This window comes from Mizuhopecten yessoensis, unplaced genomic scaffold (assembly GCF_002113885.1).
Source record: "Mizuhopecten yessoensis strain PY_sf001 unplaced genomic scaffold, ASM211388v2 scaffold715891, whole genome shotgun sequence".
Lineage (NCBI taxonomy): Eukaryota > Metazoa > Mollusca > Bivalvia > Pectinida > Pectinidae > Mizuhopecten > Mizuhopecten yessoensis.
In genome coordinates this window covers 28,650-56,444 of record NW_018479843.1, presented here as the reverse complement: position 1 = coordinate 56,444, position 27,795 = coordinate 28,650, and the positions used below count along the sequence as shown (strand labels likewise).

At 37.4% G+C, this 27,795-nt stretch overlaps 1 protein-coding gene across 1 annotated transcript; it reads right to left on the bottom strand.

Moving 5' to 3' along the window:
- LOC110441349 (selenocysteine insertion sequence-binding protein 2-like) lies at nt 1–27,749 on the bottom strand (the record flags this gene model as incomplete). The annotated part of the gene is made up of 16 exons (XM_021484465.1): nt 27,614–27,749; nt 24,682–24,821; nt 22,904–22,986; nt 22,384–22,688; nt 22,309–22,353; nt 15,534–15,651; nt 14,043–15,160; nt 13,549–13,639; nt 12,010–12,308; nt 10,621–10,701; nt 9,852–9,956; nt 6,192–6,262; nt 5,208–5,260; nt 4,425–4,626; nt 2,173–2,278; nt 1–115 (listed from the first exon to the last, which is right to left on the bottom strand). Coding segments are annotated over exons 1-16 (2,938 nt in total), but the record flags the coding sequence as incomplete, so codon positions are not given.
- Nucleotides 27,750–27,795: the final 46 nt, after the last annotated feature.

Here is a 27,795-nt window from a genome sequence, read left to right as displayed (position 1 = left end):
CCTTAGACTGTATCTTTTCCAGATTCGGGGATATAATGACACACTTGATCTTCTTCAGTTTAAGGTGTTTGGTTACCTCCCTTAGACCTAGTACGAGTCTCCTTTTAGACTTGGCCTGAAATGAAAATATTGTTCAATTATTATACTATTTTTCAATCATTTTCTAGATATTACATGAGGAGGGAGGCACTTATGACTGACAATCCATGTGGGATAAGGGGATGTTGGTGTGTGGGTCTACATGCAACAGTATTTGTCAACATTTGTTTGCACACTTTTAATGGGGAAAAATATCATAGATGGTTGGGATCACAGTAGTGTCCAAATGCTCCATGCAGGCCATATACATTTTTCTGCTCCATGCAGGCCATATTTATTTTTCTGCTCCATGCAGGCCATATACATTTGTCTGCTCCATGCAGGCCATATACATTTGTCTGCTCCATGCGAGCCATATATATTTGTCTGCTCCATGCAGGCCATATATATTTGTCTGCTCCATACAGGCCATATTTATTTTTCTGCTCCATGCAGGCCATATTTATTTTTCTGCTCCATGCAGGCCATATATATTTTTCTGCTTAACTCTTGTCAAATTTTCAATTCATCTCTTGTTGACCATCTATCAGAGGTTTTCTTGCTCAGTTCCAAAACTACAACTTGAACTTCAACACATTAAAAGGAATGTTACTGGTATTTCATCAGAGTATCAAGAAATATTTTGGTTCAACATAGAGTTCTCCCACAACCACTATAGGTTTCCTTACTCCAGACTCATAGGATAAACTTACAACGAGCTGCTTAACATATTTGGTTATACCCACCAGCTGGTGAAAGAAACTCTGGATGTAATGTCATGTCGATCTTCTAAACATGACGTCACTTCTCAATGCTTTGCGAGTTCGTCGTATGAAGTCATAATTCCTGGCAATTGTTTCCCAGATCAGAAACAACCTGTCTATAGGAACCACTGTCTATAATGAATGTTTTAATAAGTCAGCTGAGTGGTCACTATAGACAGGTTTTATTATATTCTCACTATCAATTTTAGAAGTCATTGCTGAACCAAACTCTGTACAAATTTGGGTAGATTAATATAATCATCCCCTACCTTGAGGGTGTGATAGAGAAATCTCCAACCCTCAGGGAGACGTTTTTTTGGTTGTCTAACCTGAGGCTCTGCTGAGGGTTAAACAACCAGAAAAAATCACCCCGAGGGTCGGAGATTTCTCTGTTACACCCTCAAGGTAGGGGATGATTATTTTTCTCCCATCCTATTATTTCAGTCACAGTTCCACCGACAGTAGTCTGCCATGTTTGTAAACAAAAAACACAGGTGGGGTATGCATATCTTCATTCACTTTGGATGAAGTCATAATTACCGGCGACACATTTTAATGACGTCACAATTGAACACGTGCTAATCGGCACGAGGCTATATCTCCCCTTAGGGGGTGACAAGCTGATCTTTCCCGGCCAAAACGGCAGACACACCTGTGAAGGATAGGAGAAAAGATTATCTTTCCCGGCTAAAACGGGAGACACACCTATGAAGGGTGGGAGAAAATGTATTCCCATGAGAAACGTAAGGTTTTCAAGATATAAGATCTGAAAGTTGATGGTTGATTATTATGTACATCCACCTCTGGTTGGTTGATTTCCGAATTGTAAAAGACACTTGATGATAAACTTCATGTCTTTATACAATTTGAAAGTTAAAAACTTGAGTTAGTTCAACATGATAACCAACCATCACTCGTTGGGGAACCTCTATGCACAAGTAGAGCTATATACCTGGTTGGGGTAAGGGGCTTGGGGAAGAAGTTTGGGGAGGGGACTAGGGGTGGGGGTAGCTAGAGGAGGGGACTAGGCTCGTAACTGGGGGAGGAGATTGTGATTGGGGACTGGGGTTGGGACTGGGACTTAGGGAGATGACAGGGGTTGGGGAATCTTGTTTGGGGATTGGGGAAGGGGACTTGGGGAGGGGGCATTGGGAGAGGACTGGGGGAGGGGACAGTGATTGGGGACTGGGGTTTGGACTGTGGAAGGGTATGGAGATGGGGATTTGGTGAAGTGACTGGGGAGGGCGCTGAGGGAGAGGACAGGGATTGGGGACTTTGAGTTTGGGGACTGGGGGCGAGGCCTTTGGGCGGGGACTCCACAGGTACTGACCTTATTAGGTTCTTTGTGATAGACACGGTCCTGGAAGCGTACAAGGTCCTGGAGGAGTGCAGTACAACAGCTGTCTATATCCTTGTTTAGTACCTGGTTACAATACCTGTAACAATCATATATAAATAGCATACATTGATATTTCTCTCATTTCCATGTGTGTAAGATAGAGCTGTCCAGGGTAAGAAAGGGGAGTAGAAAATTTCATGTGACATGACGTCACAATGGCTCAACAATGACGTCACAAATTTGGAAAATCTCTGATGACGTAATGCGGAAAAGGCATTGTGATGAAATTAAAACCTATTACGATATATTTACCCCTCAGGTTAGACATATGAGTGTTTGCAAATATGGAGTATGCTTAATCTGACTGACTGATTGGTTTTGGTCTAAAAAGACAGTCCAAATACATTTTCATGGTTTTTGATCTTATTCTGGTAGTTGGAACGAGAGAAAAATACTATCATGGCAAAGGGTATAGGATAGGGAAATGTCACCCTCTGGATTTCCCTATTCTACACCCTTGCGTGAAAATTATGATTAAAAATAAGAATACACCTTTCTAAAATGTAGAAAACTGCTTAAAATAGGATATAATGCTTGATAATTGTCGAAATTTTCCTAAATCTTTACCATATTTTTATGTCAGTAGTTACTTTAAGTCCCGGGGACTGTCCCCTACTTCTGATGTTTCGTGCTGTAGATCGCGATGTTTCCTATCAGGAAATCTGAGACTAGCTACATTGACGAAGGACTAAATAATCTCTTCAACTAGTCCTGTGGACTACCAAGCAAAACAATTTAGTGTCTAACCCTGATATTATTAACTTCCGTGGTCGGGTGGCATAGTGGATAGTGCTATTCCGTCTTTGCGTATTGCAGAGTTTTCTGCACTTGTGAGCAGGTATTGATTGTTCCGTCATTTGTTTGTGAGAGTAACGTCATCAATTTTTGAGAAAATCACGTAATTTTCTCACACAAACCAATGACGTAACAATCAATACCTGCTCACAAGAGAAGATAACTCTGCAATACCCAAAGACGGAATTGGGGACGTGAAAAGCTATAGGACCACCTGTTACACCATGTTGGGTGTTTTTCTGAGTACCCACGATTTCCTCTCACATTATCAAGACCTTCCGTGCATTTCCATCCAGGTCAACAAGCAATTAATGTAAGTTAGAAAACTTGTTTCACAATTGTTGAAAATTAAATAAAGTTTAAGTATTTATCTACTGTAAAATTGGACACTTTTGTATATTGACGTCTGATCACGAAATCAAACCCAGGCTGTCGTAATAAAGGCGAGTAAGACTTCTTCTTCACCACTCGACCACCCAAATATCTAACTTAACCCTGACCTTTCACCCCTAGGTAACTTTAGTAGACTCTACCATACATTGATCTGGATGAGTCCATTATGGTCTATAGTGGTGAAAGGGTTAAACAATCGTTTGTTGTTTCTTTATCCTGCGATGACTTGTGATTAGTATGAAATGAGGTATAACAGGACTGGTGAAATGTTCGTTTAAAAATTTTCAAACAAGAGGCCCAAGGGCCTTAGCGGTCACCTAAGTTATATCATAGGTACTGGTAGCTTTATTTTATTGTTTAGATGTGATGTGGAAATCAGCATGTAAACTAAGTGAAATACAATACTTGTCATATCATCAAAGGATAAGAATTTTAAAATATTGGTAAATGTTCCCTCTGGGGCCCTCCTCTAGCCCCTGGGGATGGGGCAGGAATTCCAATTGTACAATGTAATACCCTCATCCACCAAAGACGATTCTGACCAAGTTTGAATAATGAAAATGGATAAAATATACCCAATAGTGTTATTTCCCTATATAAACTATAGTAAACTTTACCCCCTCCCCAAGGGAGAACGGATAGCTTGGGGGTCCTGAAATTTACAATTTAAATAAAGTCCCTGATGATCTTTCTTTTTATGCACTGAAATTGAATGTAGTACCTCATAGCCTGGAGAAGAAGATTTTTGAAATATTGGTTAATTTTCCATTTGGGGCCCCACCCTAATGGCCCAGGGGTTAGAGTAGGAATCCCAATTTTACAATTTTGTAGCCTCACCTACCAAGGCTGATTCTGACTAAGTTTGCAAAAAATCCATCCACTGGTTCTTGAGAAAGTTAAAAATGTAAAAAGTATATGCACGTCGGACGACGACAGACGGAAAGCGATTAGCATAGATCACTTGAACAAAGCTTAGGTGACCTAAAAACACTTACTCTCTGAATCGTCTGCTGTGTATTTTGAGCACAGCCTCCTTGCCAATAGTTCCGGCGATGGGACTGCTGACCTCTGAACTCAAAGGGCTGGCCCCAGGGGACAGGGGGCTCATACTGATGGGTGAGGTCTGGCTTATAGGGGAAAGGTCATTACTGGCAGGGGTCGTGACCCCATAATCAGCTGAACCTTTAAAGCTATAGGCTGTAAAATGAATAAAGAAATTTTGAACATTTTCACGATGATACTGGAAATTTATTTATTTTTAATATTGTTAATACACTCTTAACTTCTGAAATATTTCATGTTTAACTTTCTTTCTGAAATAAGCCTTCTTTGATAAAAAAAAAAGTATTTTTCTCAAATTTCCAATAAATAAAGATTTTTAAATGCACATGCTAACTAGTATAATGTATTTGCATTATATTTAAAACAAATAATTTGTACATTAGTTTTATTGATTGGATTGATCATCATAGTTTTTAGAAGGCATGACTTTTACTGGAAATTTTTCTCTCGATATTTGCAAACAAAAAACCACCATGTTTTTATTTAAATCAGGTCATACTATCATATTATTCTAACAAGTATCAAATACAGATTGTATACTTGCAGGTAGAAGTGAAGTTCCTTGATTGCCGAAGCAAATTTTGTGCATAATAATTAAGTAACATTTACTTGAAGCCAAATTGCACTCAGGTGAGCGTATAGCACTGGTTTGATCAATGAGATACGGCATGAGTTTTTGTAGAAGAGTTTCCGATTCCATGAGACCTTACACTTACCGTCCTGAGACAGGTCACTCTCAGCACTGATGACTCCTATACCCATGGGTACACTGCAAACACATATCAGTAAGAATTTAAATGATACATTTAATTAAGTCATTTGAAAAAAAAAAAAAATCCAAATCTTAAATTTTTAATATTTTTTTGGTCTGACATAACATTGATCAAATGGAAGTGACTTGAATCTCTATCACATTATCCATACATATTTCATAATTCCTCTTGGACTTTACCATTTCTAAATCAACAATATCTTTATCAAGGATCCGATCCCTGTGCCACTGCAGGCTGAACACTAGACAATTCCATAATTGTAGATTAAGGTATGTACAGTAACCTCCCCTTAGTCAACTCTTCAGGTCTGCATTTTAGAATCCTTGCCAAGATGTCATGTAAATACCACCCTTTTATTTGTTCAATTATGTGCACATTGCTTGCTTGGTATAAAAGTGATTGTAAGCCTTTGTTTTTTGTTTTCACAATTATAACCATAACTATTATCCATATGTTGTAAAGCGCTTTAGAGTAATTTTACTAATTATATAGGGCGCTATATAAATGTTGTATATTATTATTATTATTTAGTTTCATTTTGGCTATACTTAATTGCACCATGACTGGGCCAGGGTACTTCAGTTTACAAGCTGGTTGGTTTGAATAACAATATAATAAAGGGAAGTCCAGGGTCTGGTCTCGCTCTGTTGAATTATTTCACTCATGGAAGTTCGGCAAAGTCTTGTTTTCTTTTAAGAAAAAAATTATCGAATCTATGGTCATTCCGTAATAAAAGGTTTCAAATTGCATTGTTCGGTTAACGGCAGTGGTACACGATCCATAATTTTTCGAAACAAAATTGTTTAATAAGTTAAGATATAGGGGAGGGGGTGGAGCACACAATAAAGGCCTAGGGTCAATAAGTTTCAATATAGTACCTATTTTTAGACTAGTACAATAATCATAACGTATAAAGTAAAACCTCACCCTGGATTGCCAGGGACGGAGTCGTCCAATAGTCGTAACTTTTTCTTTTCTTCTCGCTCCTTCAGGATCACCTGTAGAATAAACACTGACTTACGTAAGATCATGTTTACAATGAACATATCATAAATGAATAAAACATGTTTTTGTGACAACCTGTCTATAGGAACCACTGTCTATAATGAATGTTTTAATAAATCAGCTGAGTGGTCACTATAGACAGGTTTTATTCTATTCTCACTTTCAATTTTAGAAGTCATTGCTGAACCAAACTCTGTACAAATTTGGGTAGATTAATAGAATCTTCCCCTACCTTGAGGGTGTGACAGAGAAATCACCAATCCGAGGGGGTGATATTTTCTGGTGTGGAGATTTCTCTGTTACACTCTCAAGGTAAGGGATGATTATTTTTCTCCGATCCTATTATTTCAGTCACAGCTCCACCGACAGTAGTTTGCCATGTTTGTAAACAAAAACACATGTGAGGTATGAATATCGTCATTCACTTTTGATGACGTCACAATTACCGGCAACACATTTTAATGACGTCACAATTGAACATGTGCTAATCGGCACGAGGCTATCTTCCCCTAGGGGGTGACAAGCTGATGTTTCCCGGCTAAAACGGGAGACACCTGTGAAGGGTGGGAGAAAAACTCCGTATATATATGTATATAGTACCATTCAGTTTTTTTGTCAGTTACATAGACACTGTGTATCAGGTAACCTTCGCCAAGTAAAATATTCGTTCTTTGCCGATGACGTAGTGTTATCTTTGCCGATGACATCCATTGATGACATCCATGTTGACGTAGTGTTATCTTTGCCGATGACATCCATCAATGACATCCATGTTGATGTTGTGTTAGCTTTGCCGATGACATCCATCAATGACATCCATGTTAACGTAGTGTTATCTTTGCCGATGACATACATGTTAACGTAGTGTTATCTTTGCCGATGACATCCATTGATGACATCCATGTTGACGTAGTGTTACCTTTGCCGATGACATCCATCAATGACATCCATGTTAACTTAGTGTTATCTTTGCCGATGACATCCATGTTAATGTAGTGTTATCTTTGCCGATGACATCCATCGATCACATCCATGTTAACGTAGTGTTATCTTTGCCGATAACATCCATCAATGACATCCATGTTAACGTAGGGTTATCTTTGCCGATGACATCCATGTTAACGTAGTGCTATCTTTGCCGATGACATCCATCGATGACATCCATATTAACGTAGGGTTAGATTTGCCCGTCACATGTAACCACCACTACATATTGTATGTCATCCATGTTGACGTAGTGTTATCTTTGCCGATGACATCCATTGATGACATCCATGTTGACGTAGTGTTACCTTTGCCGATGACATCCATCAATGACATCCATGTTAACGTAGTGTTATCTTTGCCGATAACATCCATCAATGACATCCATGTTAACGTAGGGTTATCTTTGCCGATGACATCCATCGATGACATCCATGTTGATGTTGTGTTAGCTTTGCCGATGACATCCATCAATGACATCCATGTTAACTTAGTGTTATCTTTGCCGATGACATCCATGTTAACGTAGTGTCAGCTTTGCCGTTGACATCCATGTTAACGTAGTGTTAGCTTTGCTGGTAACATCCATCAATGACATCCGTGTTAACGTAGTGTTATCTTTGCCGATGACATCCATGTTGACGTAGTGTTATCTTTGCCGATGACATCCATCGATCACATCCATGTTAACGTAGTGTTATCTTTGCCGATGACATCCAAGTTAACGTAGTGTTATCTTTGCCGATGACATCCAAGTTAACGTAGTGTTATCTTTGCCGATGACATCCATGTTAACGTAGTGCTATCTTTGCCGATGACATCCATCGATGACATCCATGTTAACGTAGGGTTATCTTTGCCGATGACATCCATGTTAACGTAGTAGACACTGTGTATCAGGTAACCTTCGCCAAGTAAAATATTCGTTCTTTGCCGATGACGTAGTGTTATCTTTGCCGATGCCATCCATTGATGACATCCATGTTGACGTAGTGTTACCTTTGCCGATGACATCCATCAATGACATCCATGTTGATGTTGTGTTAGCTTTGCCGATGACATCCATCATTGACATCCATGTTAACGTAGTGTTATCTTTGCCGATGACATCCAAGTTAACGTAGTGTTATCTTTGCCGATGACATCCGTGTTAACGTAGTGTTATCTTTGCCGATGACATCCGTGTTAACGTAGTGTTATCTTTGCCGATGACATCCGTGTTAACGTAGTGTTATCTTTGCCGATGACATCCATGTTAATGTAGTGTTATCTTTGCCGATGACATCCATCGATCACATCCATGTTAACGTAGTGTTATCTTTGCCGATAACATCCATCAATGACATCCATGTTAACGTAGGGTTATCTTTGCCGATGACATCCATGTTAACGTAGTGTCAGCTTTGCCGATGACATCCATGTTAACGTAGTGTTAGCTTTGCTGGTAACATCCATCAATGACACCCATGTTAACGTAGTGTTATCTTTGCCGATGACATCCAAGTTAACGTAGTGTTATCTTTGCCGATGACATCCAAGTTAACGTAGTGTTATCTTTGCCGATGACATCCAAGTTAACGTAGTGTTATCTTTGCCGATGACATCCATGTTAATGTAGTGTTAGCTTTGCTGGTAACATCCATCAATGACATCCGTGTTAACGTAGTGTTATCTTTGCCGATGACATCCATCGATCACATCCATGTTAACGTAGTGTTATCTTTGCCGATGACATCCGTGTTAACGTAGTGTTATCTTTGCCGATGACATCCATCGATGACATCCATATTAACGTAGTGTTAGATTTGCCCGTCACATGTAACCACCACTACATATTGTATGTTGTGTACTGAACTTTGCTGTCATGATAAATACGCACACATGGGGGACGGCGAAAAAGGCGAACGTTTAACTGTGGTAATTTCCCGAGATACAGTAATGATTTAGGAATTATGTGAATTTTCAGTTCAGTGCTATATATTTTTTTATTTTTTTTTTAAATATTTCCAAATATCATGGAAAAAGTTAAAGACAAGTGGTTGCGACCCAATACCTTGTTTATATAATTTTATTTTAGTAATAATTATAATAAGAATTTGAGGTTCTTATATACCGCTTTATTACAACCTAGTTTGTAGGTCGTCTCAAAGCGGTTCACAAATTATTATCCCTGGTTATAGGGTCTTTATAACCAGGGATAATAATTATGTAGTTATATATAGGGCCTTTGAAACAAGCCAATATCTTTCTCAACACCCCGGGGAGAATACAACCGGTGCTGCCATTTCGGCGCTCACAGCTAGCATTCTACAATTCTAGCACTTTCCAACCATGTACTCATTTACAGCTGAGTAGATTGGAACAAGCAGAGTAAAGTATCTTGCTCAAAGATACAACACAGTGCGGTGCAATGACTCGAACCCGCAATCCTTCGGTCATGAGCTCAGCGTCCTACCACTAGACTACTGTGCCTCCTGGTAGGTCAGATACTGTATTCCTTGGCTATTACAGGTGCGTTATAGACAGGATAATACAGACACGAAGTAGCTGAAGACATAGTACAGGTGGTAGTCATATTATATAGAATGGAAACTTTACCTTTTTGAGGGGACTGGGTTTCTTCGGTTTTGGGTTTTCCCTTTCCTTTCCTCTTTTTAACATAGGTGCACTAGCATCAAGCATGTTGTGTGGTCGCACACCCTTCTGTGGAAAAGAAATGTTGCATAATCTTATTTATCAATGTCACCAAGGCAACATAACTTACATATTATCATTATTTACTATGTACAATATTGACAGGAAATAAGTGGGTTTTTTTCAAATCGCACAAAAATTGTGGATATTAGAACAAAATTAATATTTAATCAATATCATGTATGTAATTTGTTGAACACTTTTTGAACTATTAAAACTTTTTCTAGTTCATATAAAACTATATTCTGGAAAAAAATACAATTGATTTCAACATTTCTTTTTGTATTAACTCATTCACCCTGAAATTCTATGATGAACTATTCCAACCAGTGAATTGGAAGTGTCCAAACGTGTCTTCAGGGGTGAATGAGTTAAAGAGCTGTAAAATTTGAAAAAGTTTCATTCTTGTTATGCAAAGTTCTAGAATTATGGGTTCAGGTTTTTTTTTATTAACAGGGCATATTTGCTTGTGTCAAAAACATTTCGAAACACGAAAATCCATTCTCAAACTGTTTACAAGTCATTCCAAACGTCTTCTCCAGTACACTGTATTCTCACACTGACAACCCATGATAATGTACCTACATGCTACCAGTAGGTGGTATAAAGTGGTATATAGATGGTAATGGGTTTTTTTCGACAGACACACTGAACCATTTAACTTAAGGTATACCTGATCTGTACTTTTCTTCACTTTAGGTTCTACAGAAACAGAGACCTCTTTCTTCTTTGGAACTGGAACATCTTTCTTTTTCTGAAATAAAAATAATTACATCTTCTGGTAAATGAAAAGCATAATATTTGTTTTTGATTCTCACATGGAGTAATTTGTGTGTATTGTACCATTAATATATTAAGGTAGAGTGAGAGTAGATACAAATTAAACTATTGTTGCGTTGAATTTTACAGAATTAAAGCTGGTCGAAATTTTTGTGCCAACTCTACTGATTACAAAAGACAGACAAATAAGCTACATTGCAAATAATATCAACAATGTTACAAATGTACTGTACTAAGCTGTATAAACCCCACACTCAACACTTCTACCCCTTCTGGTTCCAACGTCCTATACCCTTGCCATGTTTTACCAGCTGATAATTTAAGCTTTTTTGAAGAAACTGATTTTTGTCTTCTTAAATACTTTTTAAAGATTGCTTCATTCACCCAGAAAGTTAATTCTGATGTTAAGAGAGAAAACAAGGTTATCGCAAGCGGTATATAATACGCCCGTCACACATTGAATGAGCAGTTGTTTGTATGATTGAAATATATGAAGTATTTGTGAGTAATTGATATTAAAAGAGAAATCATTCAACATAACTGGTAGATCAATGAGTGCAATATAACAGCATGCAACGCATGCATTNTACATCTTCTGGTAAATGAAAAGCATAATATTTGTTTTTGATTCTCACATGGAGTAATTTGTGTGTATTGTACCATTAATATATTAAGGTAGAGTGAGAGTAGATACAAATTAAACTATTGTTGCGTTGAATTTTACAGAATTAAAGCTGGTCGAAATTTTTGTGCCAACTCTACTGATTACAAAAGACAGACAAATAAGCTACATTGCAAATAATATCAACAATGTTACAAATGTACTGTACTAAGCTGTATAAACACTCAACACTTCTATCCCTTCTGGTTACAACCCGCCCGCTCACGTGATAACATAATACGTCCCTGTCTTCGACGGGCGTATAAAAACGGTTTCTGAAGTCTAAGACTTAACTACCACCATACACATACCACACAGATTCCAAAATAAAATTTTATGAACTCAAACTTCTAGAGATTCGAGTGTGGAGTTAACCATTAAGGCTCCACCACCAATACTGAACATGTATACAGGAAATTAACGTCCGGTCAAACTTTCACCGTTCACCTGCGAAATCCAAATTCACTCAGTGTTAGTTTCGCCTTTCACATTTAATTGACTATGTAATATGTCGCTGACTTATATTTGCTGTAATGATAAATGCCTCCAAAAGGCAAAACAGACGTACACTTAAACTGCAGTAAAAAAAAATATGATAAGCAGGACAATTAGTATCCTTACCTCTAAGGCATCAATCATTGCACCCAAGTCTAATGCTATTGTCTGTTTGGATTTCTTCCCCGAGGGAGTTGTGGCTAGGGGAGTAACATTAAGGAGGCCTGGCTGAGGAGCTGGGGTCTCCTTAGCACTTGTTGTCCCCTTTTGGGCCCCCTTCTGAGCCAGTTTTTTAGCTGCGGCAGGTTTGAGGTTGAGCTCTCGTAACATGTCCTGTTCGAGTCCGATCTCGGCAAGTTCCTCCTCGGCTGCTTGGTTCATCATCTCCCGACGTTTCCGACGTTTTCTGCTTACTCGTGACTCTGCTGTAACAAAAAGAGTCAAATGGGATTATCTTACTATTTCATACATGTTTGTCATACTGCAAAGAAAAATGTCGCACGGTGATTGGTCAAATTGCCAAGGTACCTGAAGCTATGTTAGTATCCTTGCTGGGGTACATAAGAGCATGCGCGCCTGTTGTAAGGGAGATAACTCGAAGATTTGAATTGAACACACCGGAGAATGTTCGTCTGCTAATGTCAACAATCAACAATATGGCGAAACGGTTTTTCAAAAATCAATCGTTACAAGTTGTTAAGGAACTGAGTTGTTATTTAATGTTGTTTCAAAACCATATTGTTGACTTATTATAATTTAAAAAAATATTATATTGTTCGAATTATACAAAAAATGCTTTTTCTGTTTTCTCGTACTACCGCCCTACACAGTATCTGTTTTCAATGGCTTTGCAGTATGACAAATTCGTTATACAGGTCTTTGGCAGGGTACATGGTCTCATGTTCGCTGTCAGGACCTTATGTACCCTGAGCTGAAGGCGAAGGTACATAAGGTCCTGACAGCGAACATGAGACCATGTACCCTGCCAAAGACCTGTATAACTAATAATATATATGCTCCAACTAAAGGATCCCCGTTCCACTGATAACAAGCCATTCAGATTGATATGTCCATCAATGCACATGTCAAGTTTGGTTGGTCTAGAACTTATAGTTTCAGAGAAACCAACTTAAATGCAAAACCTTAATGCTGATGGAGATGCTGACTAAGTCAATGGACCATGTGAGGTAGGCTGCATCCAGCATTTGATGCATGGGTTTAGATGTACTACCTATATGATGCATCTATGGTGCAAGTTTGGTTGCGGTAGCACTTATACCGTAAGTGAAACTAACTTAAACGCAAATACTAAATGTTTTGATGCCGGACGCTGCTGGAAAAGCAACGCCTTTAGTCTCGCCTCCGCTACTTTGTGGCGGCAAGACAAAAATTGAAACTGTACATTCAAACTCCCCCCCACCTCTCCCTTCATCCCTGCATGACTATGGCTTTCATAAATGATTTCTATAAAGAAAAACTTATAGTGCAGACCAGTATTAACTCATTCACCCCTGAAGACATATTTGAACTCTTCCAATTCAAAGATTGGAATAGTTCATTATGAAATTTAAGGGGTGAATTAGTTTAGGAAAAATAATAAGGATGAAATGAACAACAGTGTTCTTTGAGTAAAATTCCTCACTTATCTCCCCTACTTTTCCATACCTGATTCAGTTACCTCCCTTGCTTTACTCTCTTTCAATAGTCTTTCATTCTGTTGAAGCTGTGTTTCATCAAATGTCACAACATGTTTTTTCTGAAATACAAAAATGAGTTTGAATAAAACAAATATTTGTCACAACATTAAATGTTTATACATAAAAATAAAAAACACGATATTTACTGGTACAACATTCCAAACATTATCTTGTCTGTTACTGAAGATTCGCTCCTTAAATAGAATTCAATAAAAATATATCTGTTAACCCTTCCACCCCTATGCAAATTTGGTAGACTCTCCCATGCATTGATATGGATGAGTCCATTATGGTCTACAGTGGTGAAAGGGTTCATATTCGTGTTTCAAAATTTGAACGAAAGAAGATTGTTGCTTAGCCTTCAACTGTCTTCTGTTGAAAATTTTCCACTGATAAATCGAATGACTTAATGACCTAAGCAAATAAAAATATGAAGTATGTATAAAAAGATCAATCACTCACAGCTTTGAGAATGGAGCTATAAGAAGGTGGGCCAGACATACTGCTGGTAGTTGTCATAGCAACGGGACTAGAACTTGAATATTCCATTGATTTGTTGATAGTTGTCTCCCTTGAATTGCTCATATTTCCACCACTAGGGTGTAACACATGAGCTGTCCTATCACTTTTTTGTATGTTATCTAAATCCATGCTGTCACTATCAATAAAATGATTTTGTTCCCTGGAAAGAGTTGTCTCTCTTGATGACAAAGTCTTTTCCCTTCCCAGAGATGAAGTTCGCTCTCTTGAAGGTGAGCGAGTTTGAACACTTCCCAACAAATCTGGGAATTCTTCCTCGTCTTCAAAATGTAACTCAACATCCTCAACTGCATGTGAAATATTGGAATCCTCATTTATCTTTTTCTTCGTTCGTTTCCTATTTCTTTTTCTCTTTTTCTTTTCACCAGGCAATGCTTCACTTTCCCCAACATTTTCTCTATTTTTACTCTCATCAGCTTTTTCAACAGATTTTGAACTATATGTACTAGTCACTGATTTCTTGGCACTTGGAGTTATTTCCCCTGAGACAGTCCTGGAACGTTCACAGTTACTTGATATATCACAGACATTTGCACTTTGTGTGTTTTGTGGTTGAACACTAGGTTTTGGACTAGGCACTTTTTGAGCAATCATGGCATAGCTCATTTTTTGCTGCGAGACAGCAGTAGGAGTCACTGCATTACTCTGTTCTGATTGGACAGAATTTTGAATGCTTTGTGTCTGTCCTGGTCGGAGTGAATTCAATGTATTCTGCCCTGATTGGCCACTATTTGATATGCTATTCCCTGATGGAGTAGATTTGGATACAAACTGTCTTTGTCCTGATTGGTTAGAATTTGATATACAAGGTTCTGAGTCCGCAGAATGTGGAGTGAAGCACATAGTTTGGATACATTCCGCTGGCTGTGTGCCCACACTGGATACCTGACTTCTTTTGTGTAGCGGACTACTGTAGCCACTGTCAGAGTCCAACTCCGAATCACTGCTATACAGTGATCGGCTCCCATGATTGTTTTGAGGCGAGTAGAAGGGACATGGATACATTGATAAGGTTTTGTTGGCAAACCTATCTGGGAATTCTTAAAAAAAAAAAAAAAAAAAAACAACAATAAACACCATTCAAAAATGTTTAACATTTACAAAATGCTTATAGCCTAAGCTGAATCGACGTCAATTTTGTTTTGCCAACTTACTTTGCACATTTTTGTAAATATGCTTCACTGGTCATTTGTCTGATGTATGCGACATGTCAATCATAAACACTTATTGGTTGTTCTACCTGAACATTTTCACAATTCATACAATTGCAAACCATCAATTTATTTGTATGTGTGAGTGTTTATTATATTATGTACAAATTGAATGTCATTGACATATTTAGTTTGAGTCAAGACTCCAAGTGACAAAGATCAATCCGAGATCAGGATTACTGCTGCCTCATTTATACATTACCTGTTTGGGTTGATATTTCTTTGAAGATTATTCCCCTTGGAATGCGCTCTTCTCTGGGTGCTGGTGACCCCTTGACCCCTGTTGTGACCTCTTCGCTGACATGGTTCTGTCGTCCTCTCTAAATGTTCAAAACAAGAAATGTCGAAGTATAATTGCAAACATGCCAACGCTCCCTATTTCAGAACGAGACTCCTGATTTTGAACCCTTAAATTGAGCATTTTCAACCAGTGAATCTGCTAAACTATTTCTATTTTCGAAGATCTGATGATTTCATCTGAAAGAAAAGCTCAAAAGTTGCCATTTAATAGTACCAAAACTTTTATTTATGTTTTTATTCTCCCTAATGGAAATTTCAAAAAGTTTGCAAGCATATACATTTTATTTATTTTACAACAATTATTATGAAACAACTTTTCACAACTTATTATACTAATCACTTTTGTTGGCCCGGATGTTAGCACACAGGGGGTCTTATATTAATTACTGTGGGAGGAAACCGGATTACCTGGAGAAAACCAACGTGGTCGGGCAGGTGACCCCATACCTTTTGACGTCCGATCGTGGAATCGAACCACGCGGTCGCCTTGATGAAAGGCGAGTGCACTATCCACTACACCACCCAAACACTAAGTGTGAAATTGACATGTACAAACTAAGTGAACTCACTCAAAGATAACATACGAACACTGTCCTGCTCTATCCTCATTTTATTCTGATATCTAAATAGAAGTCTAAAAGGGCTCACAAATGCTTATTTGCAGTATTTGACTTGATATTTTGAGATTTGCCACCTTTCTGAAGTTAATATTAGTATATGTAGCAAAAGATATGAAATATCGAGGTATACTCCTTTCTTTATATTTTCCTTCTATTTCCTGGATTGGGTAAAACTGATGATGTCAAATATTTAATGGGATTTTGTAATCCTATACATCTTGTATATGTTTAAATAATTATTTCTTTCTGCTTATATTATGTCTTTTTAAATAGGTATATAATTACATGTATACATGTACTTATGTCTTTTTAAATGTATATTATATATGCATATTGATATAATTATGTCTTGTTTAAATGTGTTCAGAATTTATGTGTATATAATTACATTTATGTAGATATAATATATATGTTTAAATAATTGCATGTATATTTCTATTTAATAACTTGTATGTCTGTAAATAACATTTATGTCTACATTTGAATAAAAAAGGACATTACTGGGTATGTTTATATAAATACACATTTTGTTTATATAACTTAACATATGGCCATGGAGAGTACATCGAATCACCGTCATATCAAATGAAAAATTGTCGACACCCATCAATTACACAAAGGAAAACCTATTAAAAATACAATAGTACAGATAAAATCAATTAATTAAGGGAGAAAGAAACTGCCCATATCACAGTGTGGAAGAATGGATTGATCCCATATACCTGTACAGTACTAGTGTATCATGTGTGTGAAGGATATTTCGGTCAGTATAACCTGATACCTATAGTAAGGAGGATTATGTTTAATGTCAACAAGTACTGTTTACACACGGACCTCAAATCACACAGCAAAAGATTTGTCAACTTAACAAAATAAAACTTTAAATTTTCAAAATGGGTTTTTAATTTTTTTTTTCTATTGATGAATAGTTTCTTCTTCTACTTGTTCTTTTTATGAACTTGTCTGCCTCCTGAACAGACAATGTTACTTCATATCTGTTTTTATAACTTGAGAAATATTCCAGGAAATGAAACCGAAAGAGGATAAAATTGTTGAATAAGCTTTTTTGAGGCCGTATCAGAATTACAAGGCCATGTATATATTTGTTGTGTTGTTGTCAGGGTGACAGGTACAGGACCCACTTCCTTGTGATAAGGAATGCATGTCTGCACTTAAACATACATGTTATATATACAGATAGCTTTACAAACTGATAAGGGACTTCGGCTTTCTGACGCTAATAAAAATTCCGGAGTAATTTGGTACACACATACTGCCACAACCAAATATTTTCTCAGGGTCTAGACTAATCTTGCAATTGACAATAGATTCTGTTATCAATCATAACAGATTTTTTGAAGATCAGATTTTGTTTGCTGGCTTACCTTGGCTAATACATGTACAGCTATCCACTGGGGTAAAACTGTCATTTATGAGTAAAATTCCTTAGATACATTTTTTTTTTTTTTATTAAACACATATATCTGGTTTTGGTTTTATTTGGCTGAACACATCCTATTAACAGCTAAGGTCATATTACGGACATGCCTCCATGTAATGTGTATTTTTTTGGATCTGCAGCTAAGGCTATATATATTGGTGTATCTGCCTCCTTGAAATAACACAGGTCTGAAGTTAACTTATAGTGCTACCTTGAGTTCACTGAAATACCATGCCAGAGCACACATCACAGTATTTCCTCCAGTCAAATTATATACTGATCATGACAATGAGGCAACCAGCTGTGGCAATTAACTTAAATGTTGAACTGTTCAGGACTTTGGTATATATTATGGACAATAACAAAAGCGTTACAACTATTTTTCTGTTTGTCCATTAACAATGCCACCATGCATGCATACAAACATGTGTACGCAGCGGAACTTAACTAGGTCGATTGTCTGCGACCAGGTAGCTTAATTGGTAGAGTGTGTCTGTTTACAGTTCGGAGTGTCCTGGGAATGGGTTTAAATAAAAATATAATCCAAGTTTAGCCGCTGCATTTCTCATTCTCTTACATGTATATAAACATGTGCAAGTACATGTACATGTAGTCTCACAAAAATCCCCTTGCATTAGACTCCTTATACTGCTTCGTATTCCTTCACTTTAATCCGTCATTTCATAAGTTCAATTTCCTTCTGACTTTTTGAAAAGTGTAATACTGCAACAAATATGGAATGTTTTCACTTATCACACCATTCACAATTTTGGAACGCAAATCTACATATCAAAACAAAATTTTATGAAGTTTTAGGCCAGTATAAACATTAAACAAATACTTCTGCTGAACTGCTCTACTTATTATAAACTCGTGACCAGATCCCTGACAGAAACCTTATACAGAACGTATATAATCTATTTGATCACATAATGTATGGTGTTATCCAGTGAATATACCCATGTGTCATATTTTTTGGCGAATTAACCCATGTAATCTGACCTATTAGCCCTGCAATTGGTTGTAAGTTTCAACTGTGACGTCACGCCTAGGACAAGTATATGACGTCACAGACTTTCAGGCACTGGAGTCAAAATGGCGGCTTTTCACATCTCAAGGTTACAGGAAAATTGTCGCTTTACTCTAATAACTGCCACAAATCTTGATCATGTGATATGTAAGAAAACTATTGTCATGCCGAAAAAAATGTTCCTAATGCATAATAGAGTTACGTTTAGGATCAGGGTTACGTTTTTAAGCTTATATTATTAATCAGTGTTTCGTGTCACTTCAAACATTTACATATTGAACATTAGAAGGGTATTTTTACCAGCCAAGTTACATAGGCCATGGGGACCGGAGTCATGTAATTCTATTGATTATTAGCTAGCTGTCTGAAGTGCTGTGGAGTGTACATGTGGTGGGTGTGCATTTCTTTGAACAGACATGTGTGTGCATGATTAATCCGTTTAAATGATACAACATGTACGTATAAACGTGATTTTAAATTTACGCACATTACAGCTGTTCCTAACTTACCTTCACAGGAATTTACAAGGGTATTTAGGGAAACAGTCTTGTAAAATTGATTAATTTTGGAAAAATTGTAACCTTTTATTTACCGTAATTTGGAATAATTTATGAATTCTAGACTGAATATCAGATCTTTTTTAAAATGATAGAAAATTTCCATACATTGCATTTTCCAAGGGGTTTTTTTCTTTAGGAAAAAGTGGACATTTTCCAACACTTTTTGAATTGTCTGATATATATATACTATCTATAATTCATAAAGTATCCAAATTTAAAACTAAGTTAAATAAAAAATAAATATCTTAAGAAGTTTTAACAGCTTAAAAAGCATGTACCATATGTGTTGTATCATGTCATGTAAAAAAATTGAAAATGAATAAAAAAACTATAATAATAAAAAAAAGGTGAAAACTCCCAAAAAACAATGGTTACCAGCAGCTCAGGTATGTACAAAGAATATGTGTTTGAGATTTATAGTCAACACAATGTCTGATTGATTTATTACATATATACATGTATAAAGTTTCAGGAAAACCCAAACAACCCTAATATCAATTGTTTATTTGAAACAAAACAAAAATCTTGATAAACGTCTATGAAAATTCTTTAATAACTGGACAGACTTGAAAATCTTCGCAGGCCAAACATGTTTGTTGCCTGTCCATTTTTATTTGTGTCCACGACTCTCAAGATACAAACTGTTTGAGCAATATAGGTTCAGAATTTCACCAAAATCTTTAGACCAATCAGCAACCATGACCCTGGAGTGGAAATCAAACCCTAAGGGTGGTCGGTTGGTGCAGATGTTTGAGTGCAGGTGGTCTTAGTGTGGAAGGAAACCAGAGAACCTGGAGAACACCCACGTAGTCGGGCAGGACATGACCCCCATACCCTATATGTCCGGTTGCTAGGGAATTGAACCCTGTCCGCCTTAGTGACAGGTGAAACGTTATCCACTGTACCAACTGACACCAGTGTGTCAGTGTAGTGAGACACCGGTGTGTTAGTGTAGTGAGACACCGGTGTGTTAGTATAGTGAGACAGCAGTGTGTTAGTGTAGTGAGACAGCAGTGTGTCAGTGTAGTGAGACACCAGTGTGTCAGTGTAGTGAGACACCAGTGTGGCAGTGTATTGAGACACCAGTGTGTCAGTGTAGTGAGACACCAGTGTGTTAGTGTAGTGAGACACTTGTGTTAGTGAAGTGAAACACCAGTGTGTCAGTGTAGTGAGACACCATGCCAGTGTGTCAGTGTAGTGAGACACGAGTGTGTTAGTGTAGTGAGACACCAGTGTTAGTGTAGTGAGACACCAATGTGTCAGTGTAGTGAGACACCAGTGGGTCAGTGTAGTGAGATACCAGTGTGTCAGTGTAGTGAGAAACCAGTGTTAGTGCAGTGAGACACCAGTGTGTTAGTGAAGTGAGACACCAGTGTGTCAGTGTAGTGAGACACCAGTGTGTCAGTGTAGTGAGACACCAGTGTGTTAGTGAAGTGAGACACCAGTGTGTTAGTGAAGTAAGACACCAGTGTGTCAGTGTAATGAGACACCAGTGTGTTAGTGTAGTGAGACACCAGTGTGTTAGTGTAGTGAGACACCGGTGTGTCAGTGAAGTGAGACACCAGTGTTAGTGTAGTGAGACACCAGTGTTAGTGTAGTGAGACACCAGTGTGTCAGTGTAGTGAGATGCCAGTGTGTCAGTGTAGTGTGACACCAGTGTCAGTGTAGTGAGACACCAGTGTCAGTGTAGTGAGACACCAGTGTCAGTGTGGTGAGACACCAGTGTCAGTGTAGTGAGATGCCAGTGTGTCAGTGTAGTTAGCCACCAGTGTCAGTGTAGTAAGACACCAGTGTTAGTGTAGTGAGACACCAGTGTGTCAGTGTAGTGAGATGCCAGTGTGTCAGTGTAGTGAGACACCAGTGTCAGTGTAGTGAGACACCAGTGGCAGTGTAGTGAGACACCAGTATGTCAGTGTAGTCAGACACCAGTGTGTCAGTGTAGTGAGACAGCAGTGTGTCAGTGTAGTTAGACACCAGTGTGTCAGTGTAGTGATCTTAAATGTTATTTTCGGCCATGCAAACTCAGCGTTTTTTAGCTAAATTTTACAACAGTTTTGTTCCTTTATGAATTGGGAAAATATATCATTATTTCTATTGAAATTAGGAATATTTTTCTTATTTTTTGCAAATTTTTGGGAAAATATGTCACATTTTTAGTTAGGGGAAACAGCATGTATTCTGATGTAAAACTCAGCCAAACAGAATATTTGAAAGTTGGCCTCAGGACTATAAATGATTGATTTAGTGTTTGAAGGAGCTTACATTGTACCCATTTTTTATATTGTATAAATGACATGAATGGAAGATTTTTACAATGATCTTGAACATTCAACTTCAACCAATTCCCAACACCAACCTTCTGTGTTTCCTCCATAGCTAATGATAGTTTTTGACAGATGTTACCCTTACAATAAATTCAAAAAAGTTGTATAGAATATAAATCATTTTGTACATAATGTAGGTATGTACATATGTAACTTTACGTTTGATTAAAGTTAGAGGTGACGGAGCCAAGGTCAGCTGTAGGTTTGTAAGTTGATCAGTGCCCCTGGGGTGCTTCACTTTGAGTACGAATGCAAAAATGTATTCAAGTTAATACAAAAGTTTAACCATTTCACCCCTATGGTACTTTTGTAGACTCTACCTTGCATTGATCTGGATGGGTCCATTATTTTCTTCAGTGGTGAAAGGGTAAATATATGTACATTTAAAGTAGGATGATAATCACAACATACTCACCGATTAAGTGGGTTTTTAAATTTGTGATTATGATCCTAATTCAAATAAATATTTTTGACTAATACACAACAATGATAACCTTCGTTCAGATATCAGTATTTTTTTATCTCAATTTATCAAAATTTGTTTTCAAAGTAAGAAATATGATCTTCTTGTACAGTGTCCATTTATTTTCATCCTTTCATTTATTTACTGGCAGTTTCCTTAAATGAACTTCCAGTAAAATTCTCCACCTTTATCCTTTATGTTATTATGAATAAATTTAAAGAAATCAATTAGATTTTTACCTGTACTTGTTTGCCTCTTTCTCCTTTCTTCTTTCTTTCATGGTTTTGTTCAAAAACGTTAGAAGCATCCCCTTTCTCTGACATTTTTCTAACACTGTTTTCATTCCAATTCTTTCTTTGACTAGAGTTGTCTTTTCTTGGCTGTCTCTTCCAGGCTGCATCGCCATGACTCTGGTGGCCGTTCTGAGACGTCCCTCCATCAAACGGCATTCCATTTGGCAGTGCCCCAGGAAACTCCATAGATGTAGCAGGGAGGTTTGGATTAAAGGACAATGGGTTGTTCCATTCAATGTCCACAGGAGGGGGAACACCATGGAACATGAGTTGATTAGACTGTTCCATATATTTATTAGGACCAGGCATTCTGTTGCCATGGTTACCTGGGGGAAAGAAAAAAAACATCCATGAACAGAAGATGCACACCTCCAATATTTAGATACTGGGGAACATATTTATGATAGAACAAAATTTGTTTTCACATACTGATTACAATTTTCAACTTATGTATCATGATATAGGGCATCAGCATATCGCTGACAGAAGTGCCGAGAGGCACCGACCAGTCGCATATCCGCAAAATATGAAAATATTTTACCTCCAGACATTCTGTGTTTTCTGTTTCCATGGAAACCTTGATAGCCCTGTCTAGGAGGTCTTGAACCAGGTACCCATGGCATTCTGAAAACATTAATAGGACAATTACTTACATTGAAATCTTCAAATCAGTTATTTTTTTTACAATACTGTAAGTGCTTATACAAGTGGATCCAGAAATACTTATATGAAGAAATCAATACAGTATTCAGGCAAATTAAAAATAAATCTTGAATTTCTGCTAGCCCTAGGCCTACGTACATTGTATATACCTACCCTAGATTTCTGTGCCTACCCGTAAGTTTTTATTGGCTTTTAGTGATATGCACTGTTAAATTCAGAGCTGTTGCTTTATATAAGCATAGTAAAAATATTTTCCAAAATAAAATAAAAAAATCAATACCTATACCAACCTTATTTTTTCTGAGGATGATAGCAAAATCACAAGTAATTCCTTTTTTGGCCTCACTGTAATGAGTGCCCTTGGCACTTAAAAAATTAGCTGGAGGAGGGATGCTTATTACGATAATAAAATGTGAGTTATAATTATAGAAAAGGCTGTGCAACTTAAACCACAGTCAACCTTATAAACAGTCCAGTGTGGCTGAAAGTTTCGAAAATCCAACGTTCAATGATTTTCATTGGAAGTCCACACATGATCACTGGACATTATTAAAAGTTAACGATGAGAATCATTGACAGGGTGTGTTGGTCAGGTCTGGGAGCCATCTATATCATTTAAATTTCTCCCTAGATAGGGGGATGGGTGCTAATTGTGGCAAATACAGTAAATAAAGGTGACAGCAACTTTAACATTAAACCTGGCTTCATAATATTATAGTTGGTTTGGGTTTTATTTTGTTAAACGTCCTGTTTACAGGTTGTTATATAATTTCAAGGTCATATAATGTTATATAATTTCAAGGTCATATAATGTTGTTATATAATTTCAATCAAAAGATATTGATCGTGACAGTAAGGTATTTTTCCTGATTTCCATATATAGCAAAGCGATATTGTGTTGTCTTTTGATATGTCAGGACATGATATTAAATTGTTGATCATATATATGTAAATATCACAAAATTAAATACCTCACAAACGTTCTAATTAGCATATTCAGCCAGCAATATACCCTTGCCAGGTAAGAAGGTTTGACAAAAAAATATATCTGTTACCTGTAACATGTTGGAGAAATTTTGGGTAGGTAGGCACAGTAGTTAACATTTTTTATTTTAAGAAATAATTGTATATGGTTTATATAGGAGAGTGATCTTGACTTTAACAGTGCTTCTTTGGAAATTGCCTTAAAATGTTTAGGGGAGGCACAAAACATTAGGGTAGTTAGAGTAACCGGAAACACCAAATATATTTTGTTTGGTATAAGCTAAAAAGCCTGTCCATATCTATTGCAATTCAGTAAATATGCCAACATTTATTTTTTACTGTCCTGTACAAATTATTATCCGTGGTTATAGGGCCTTTGCAACCAGCCAATATCTTTCTCAACTCCCTGGGGAGCATACAGCCGGTGCTGCCATTTCGGTTCTCATGGCTAGGGTTCTAAAATTCTAGCACTACCCAACCACATACACATTTACAGCCGAGTAGACTGGAACAAGCGGAGTAAAGTATCTTTCTCAAAGATAAGAGCCTGGCGTCCTACCACTAGACTATATACATTGTATATATATAACTACTGTGCCTCCTTAACCCTTTCACCACTGTAAACCATTAATTTTGACCCAATTTTTAATTCATATGAATTCTCTTTCCTACCTATAGTCTGTCTGCACAAAAGGGTAACAGTTTGTCATATATGACGGGATCTGCTGGATATTGACCCTTCCATCTGCTTGTGGACTCGCACCTCGAGGTATGAACACTTCAGCCTCTGGGGACAGTCCTGACATTTGATCCTGAAACACAAAATGAAAAAAATACAATACATATTCTATCATTTAATGGAAGGGTTTTACTTTAAATATTTTAACTAGTGCCCCTTCAATGGTATGTTTTAATCCCAACCTGTTACAGTGCATATTTTTTTACATCTATGCATGTGTGGTCACACTGCACTGGTAGGATTGCCAGCGACGGGTAGCTCAGATGACTTCCGTATATATATATAGGACCACCCGTCTTGAGGTCAGAGGTTGCAGGTTTGAATCCCTATTCAGGCATAATTCTGGATCGATGGGACCATGCGGCCCTGGTCCTCTCACAAATATATATACCCATAGAATAAGGTATAGAGTCTTCTCTGCCTAGCTAATGGTCAATTGTTAGAGGGAGGAATGTGGGATAACAGGACTTGGTTGATTGTTGGCAACCAATTCAATCATTGTTTTGGCCTAAATCCTGTTTGGCCCTAATGTAATAAATATTTTTGAGTAATGAATATCATTTAAATGATTTTGATTATTAAAACCTTACTGTTTTCATATTTCTTTTACAATAATAAAATGTATAATAAAAATAATCCAATTACAATATTGTGTTGTCGGAAGAATCTCATGTGTAAACGTATAACATAGATATAATGTGTAGATCTGGTCGAACATGTACGAATCTAAAGAGTGTACAGTCAAAAAGACTAAGAAAGATTTCAGAAAACTTCAAATGAAACTATATTAACCATTGCAAAACTAAACTGGCCTAAAAAAAACACATTTACACGAGGCAAACAGGATTTGCGGCAAAACAACCAGACACCTCACTATCAGTCACTCACAAGAGAAAGTCCATTAAATATAATTATATCCTTCATGACCAGGTATTGGAATCTGTCCCAGCTGCCAAGTACCTACAGTCGAACCTCAAGTGGAACACCCACATGTGACAATGTAACATCTAATGGCAACAAGGCCCTTGGTTTTCTTAACAGAAATCTCAAGATTTCAACCACCAATATCAAGGCAATAGCTTACCAGTCACTTGTGCGACCCAAACTTAAGTATGGGACCCACATACACAACGAAATACAAACAAAATTGAAATGTTCAACGACGTGCAGCTAGATACATATGCAATAACTTCCATAATACAAGCAGTGTGTCAGGAATGTTAGAATAAGAAAATCTCCATTGGCCAGCTCTTAGCTGAACGTCTTTTAAAAACACGACTTGTACGTAGCATTCTATAAAATTGTCCACTGTCTCATTGCTGTTCCTACAACTGATATCTTCTTTCCTATTGACAGTAGAACCAGAAAATCAAACTTCAGACATATATCCGCAACAAACGACACCCTTAAAAGTCCTTCTTTCCGCGCACCCTAGTCCAATGGAATGCCCTCCCTGCAGCCATTGTAGACAGTGCTACTGTAGACACCTTCAGAGATCAGCTGACTCCAGCTGTACTCGCACCTCTCCTACACTAAATACTACTTACATGTATGTATATAGTTTTATTCTAAATCCCAAAAAAATATGAAATTCTTATAAACTAATTTTGCGTCCCCCGCGCACTCCAGGTAATCTTCTTTGTCAAGAAGGTCTGGTAAAAACTATGAAGAAGAAGAGGAAGTCTGGTTACTGCTATAAGAAACTAAGGCTAACCCGTACTTAAATCGGCGGTAGGGGAAGGGTAGTACTAATATTAATACCCGGCCTCCTCTGTCCCGGCCGGGTATTAAATCGATCCCATGCCTTGTAATGGAGCAAGCCCGATGTGAATCACACCGGGGCGATTTTAGAATTAATTGACAGCACATTGGTCTGCATCCATAAATAAGGTTTTAGTATGAACTATTTCTGTTGATATCCTGCACAACTTGAAGTTTACCTCTGCCTAAAATGTCGTTAAATTATCAAGTTAACGTAGCAAGCGTAATCGAAATCTGAATTGACAGCAATGTTGGAAAGTTCATCTCTCTTCCGATATAGGTCAGACGTCCAAATATGGGTGTCATGACCCAATATGGAAATTGTAGTAATCATAGCATCAGTAGTAATACTATATTTGGCCATGCAGGCCATATATAGAAAGGATAATTGAGATAACATCACGCGTGATCTGTCATGGCGGTCGTTTCTATTTTTTTCCCCAAGACAGACTTTGTTAATTTCGTAAAAGAGTTTATGCATGGTAAGGATTCGTTTTTGCAATATTTTGATAACATTATACTCATATGAGGCGTGATTTATATGCAAGTTTACAGATTAACACTTTTGATTATGCTCCATTAGTTGGCATAGGACCGCTTCGTAGCTCTGATGACGCAATATATAAAAATATTCTCTCGTCGTCAGAAAGCTACGTTATCGCATCTAGGGGAAGGGGGGTTCTCCAAATTTCATTTGGAAGAGGGGGGCCTAATTAGAAAAAAGGAAACTACAAGTCTTTTGATATTCCAAATGATCAGGCATCGATTCCTTTTGAAATCTCAGCAGATGTTTAGAGTATTTATTTACATAAAACTAAGAGACAATCCGACACTGGATTGTTTGTCGATAAACAAATCACGTCAAAATGGACGGTCATGCCGACATAATTCTGACTGGTGACACATAATGCATGATAAAACCATGTTGAACAATTAAAGCATGATGATGATGAAATATAATAATGTCCCAGAATTTGACTTGTTTATCAGGTGGACAATTTATTCCAAGAAACACAAACATCGAATCGGAATAAATACTGAACTTGTTTCGGCAAATTTAGGATGTTTTATAACATATACGCCCATAATGCAACAGTTACTTACATTCATTTTAACGAAAATACGGGAAATGTCAGTGTTTTAACATTATCTTCCTTCTCGTGGCATCAGTGTCTCCAATTTCACTATGTTAACGTCTATTCTTGCAAAAGAGCAGATTTCTTATCGGCCATTTTACCGGAAGTTGTATGTGTAAGGGGGCGTGACCTTAAATGTACCATGTGACA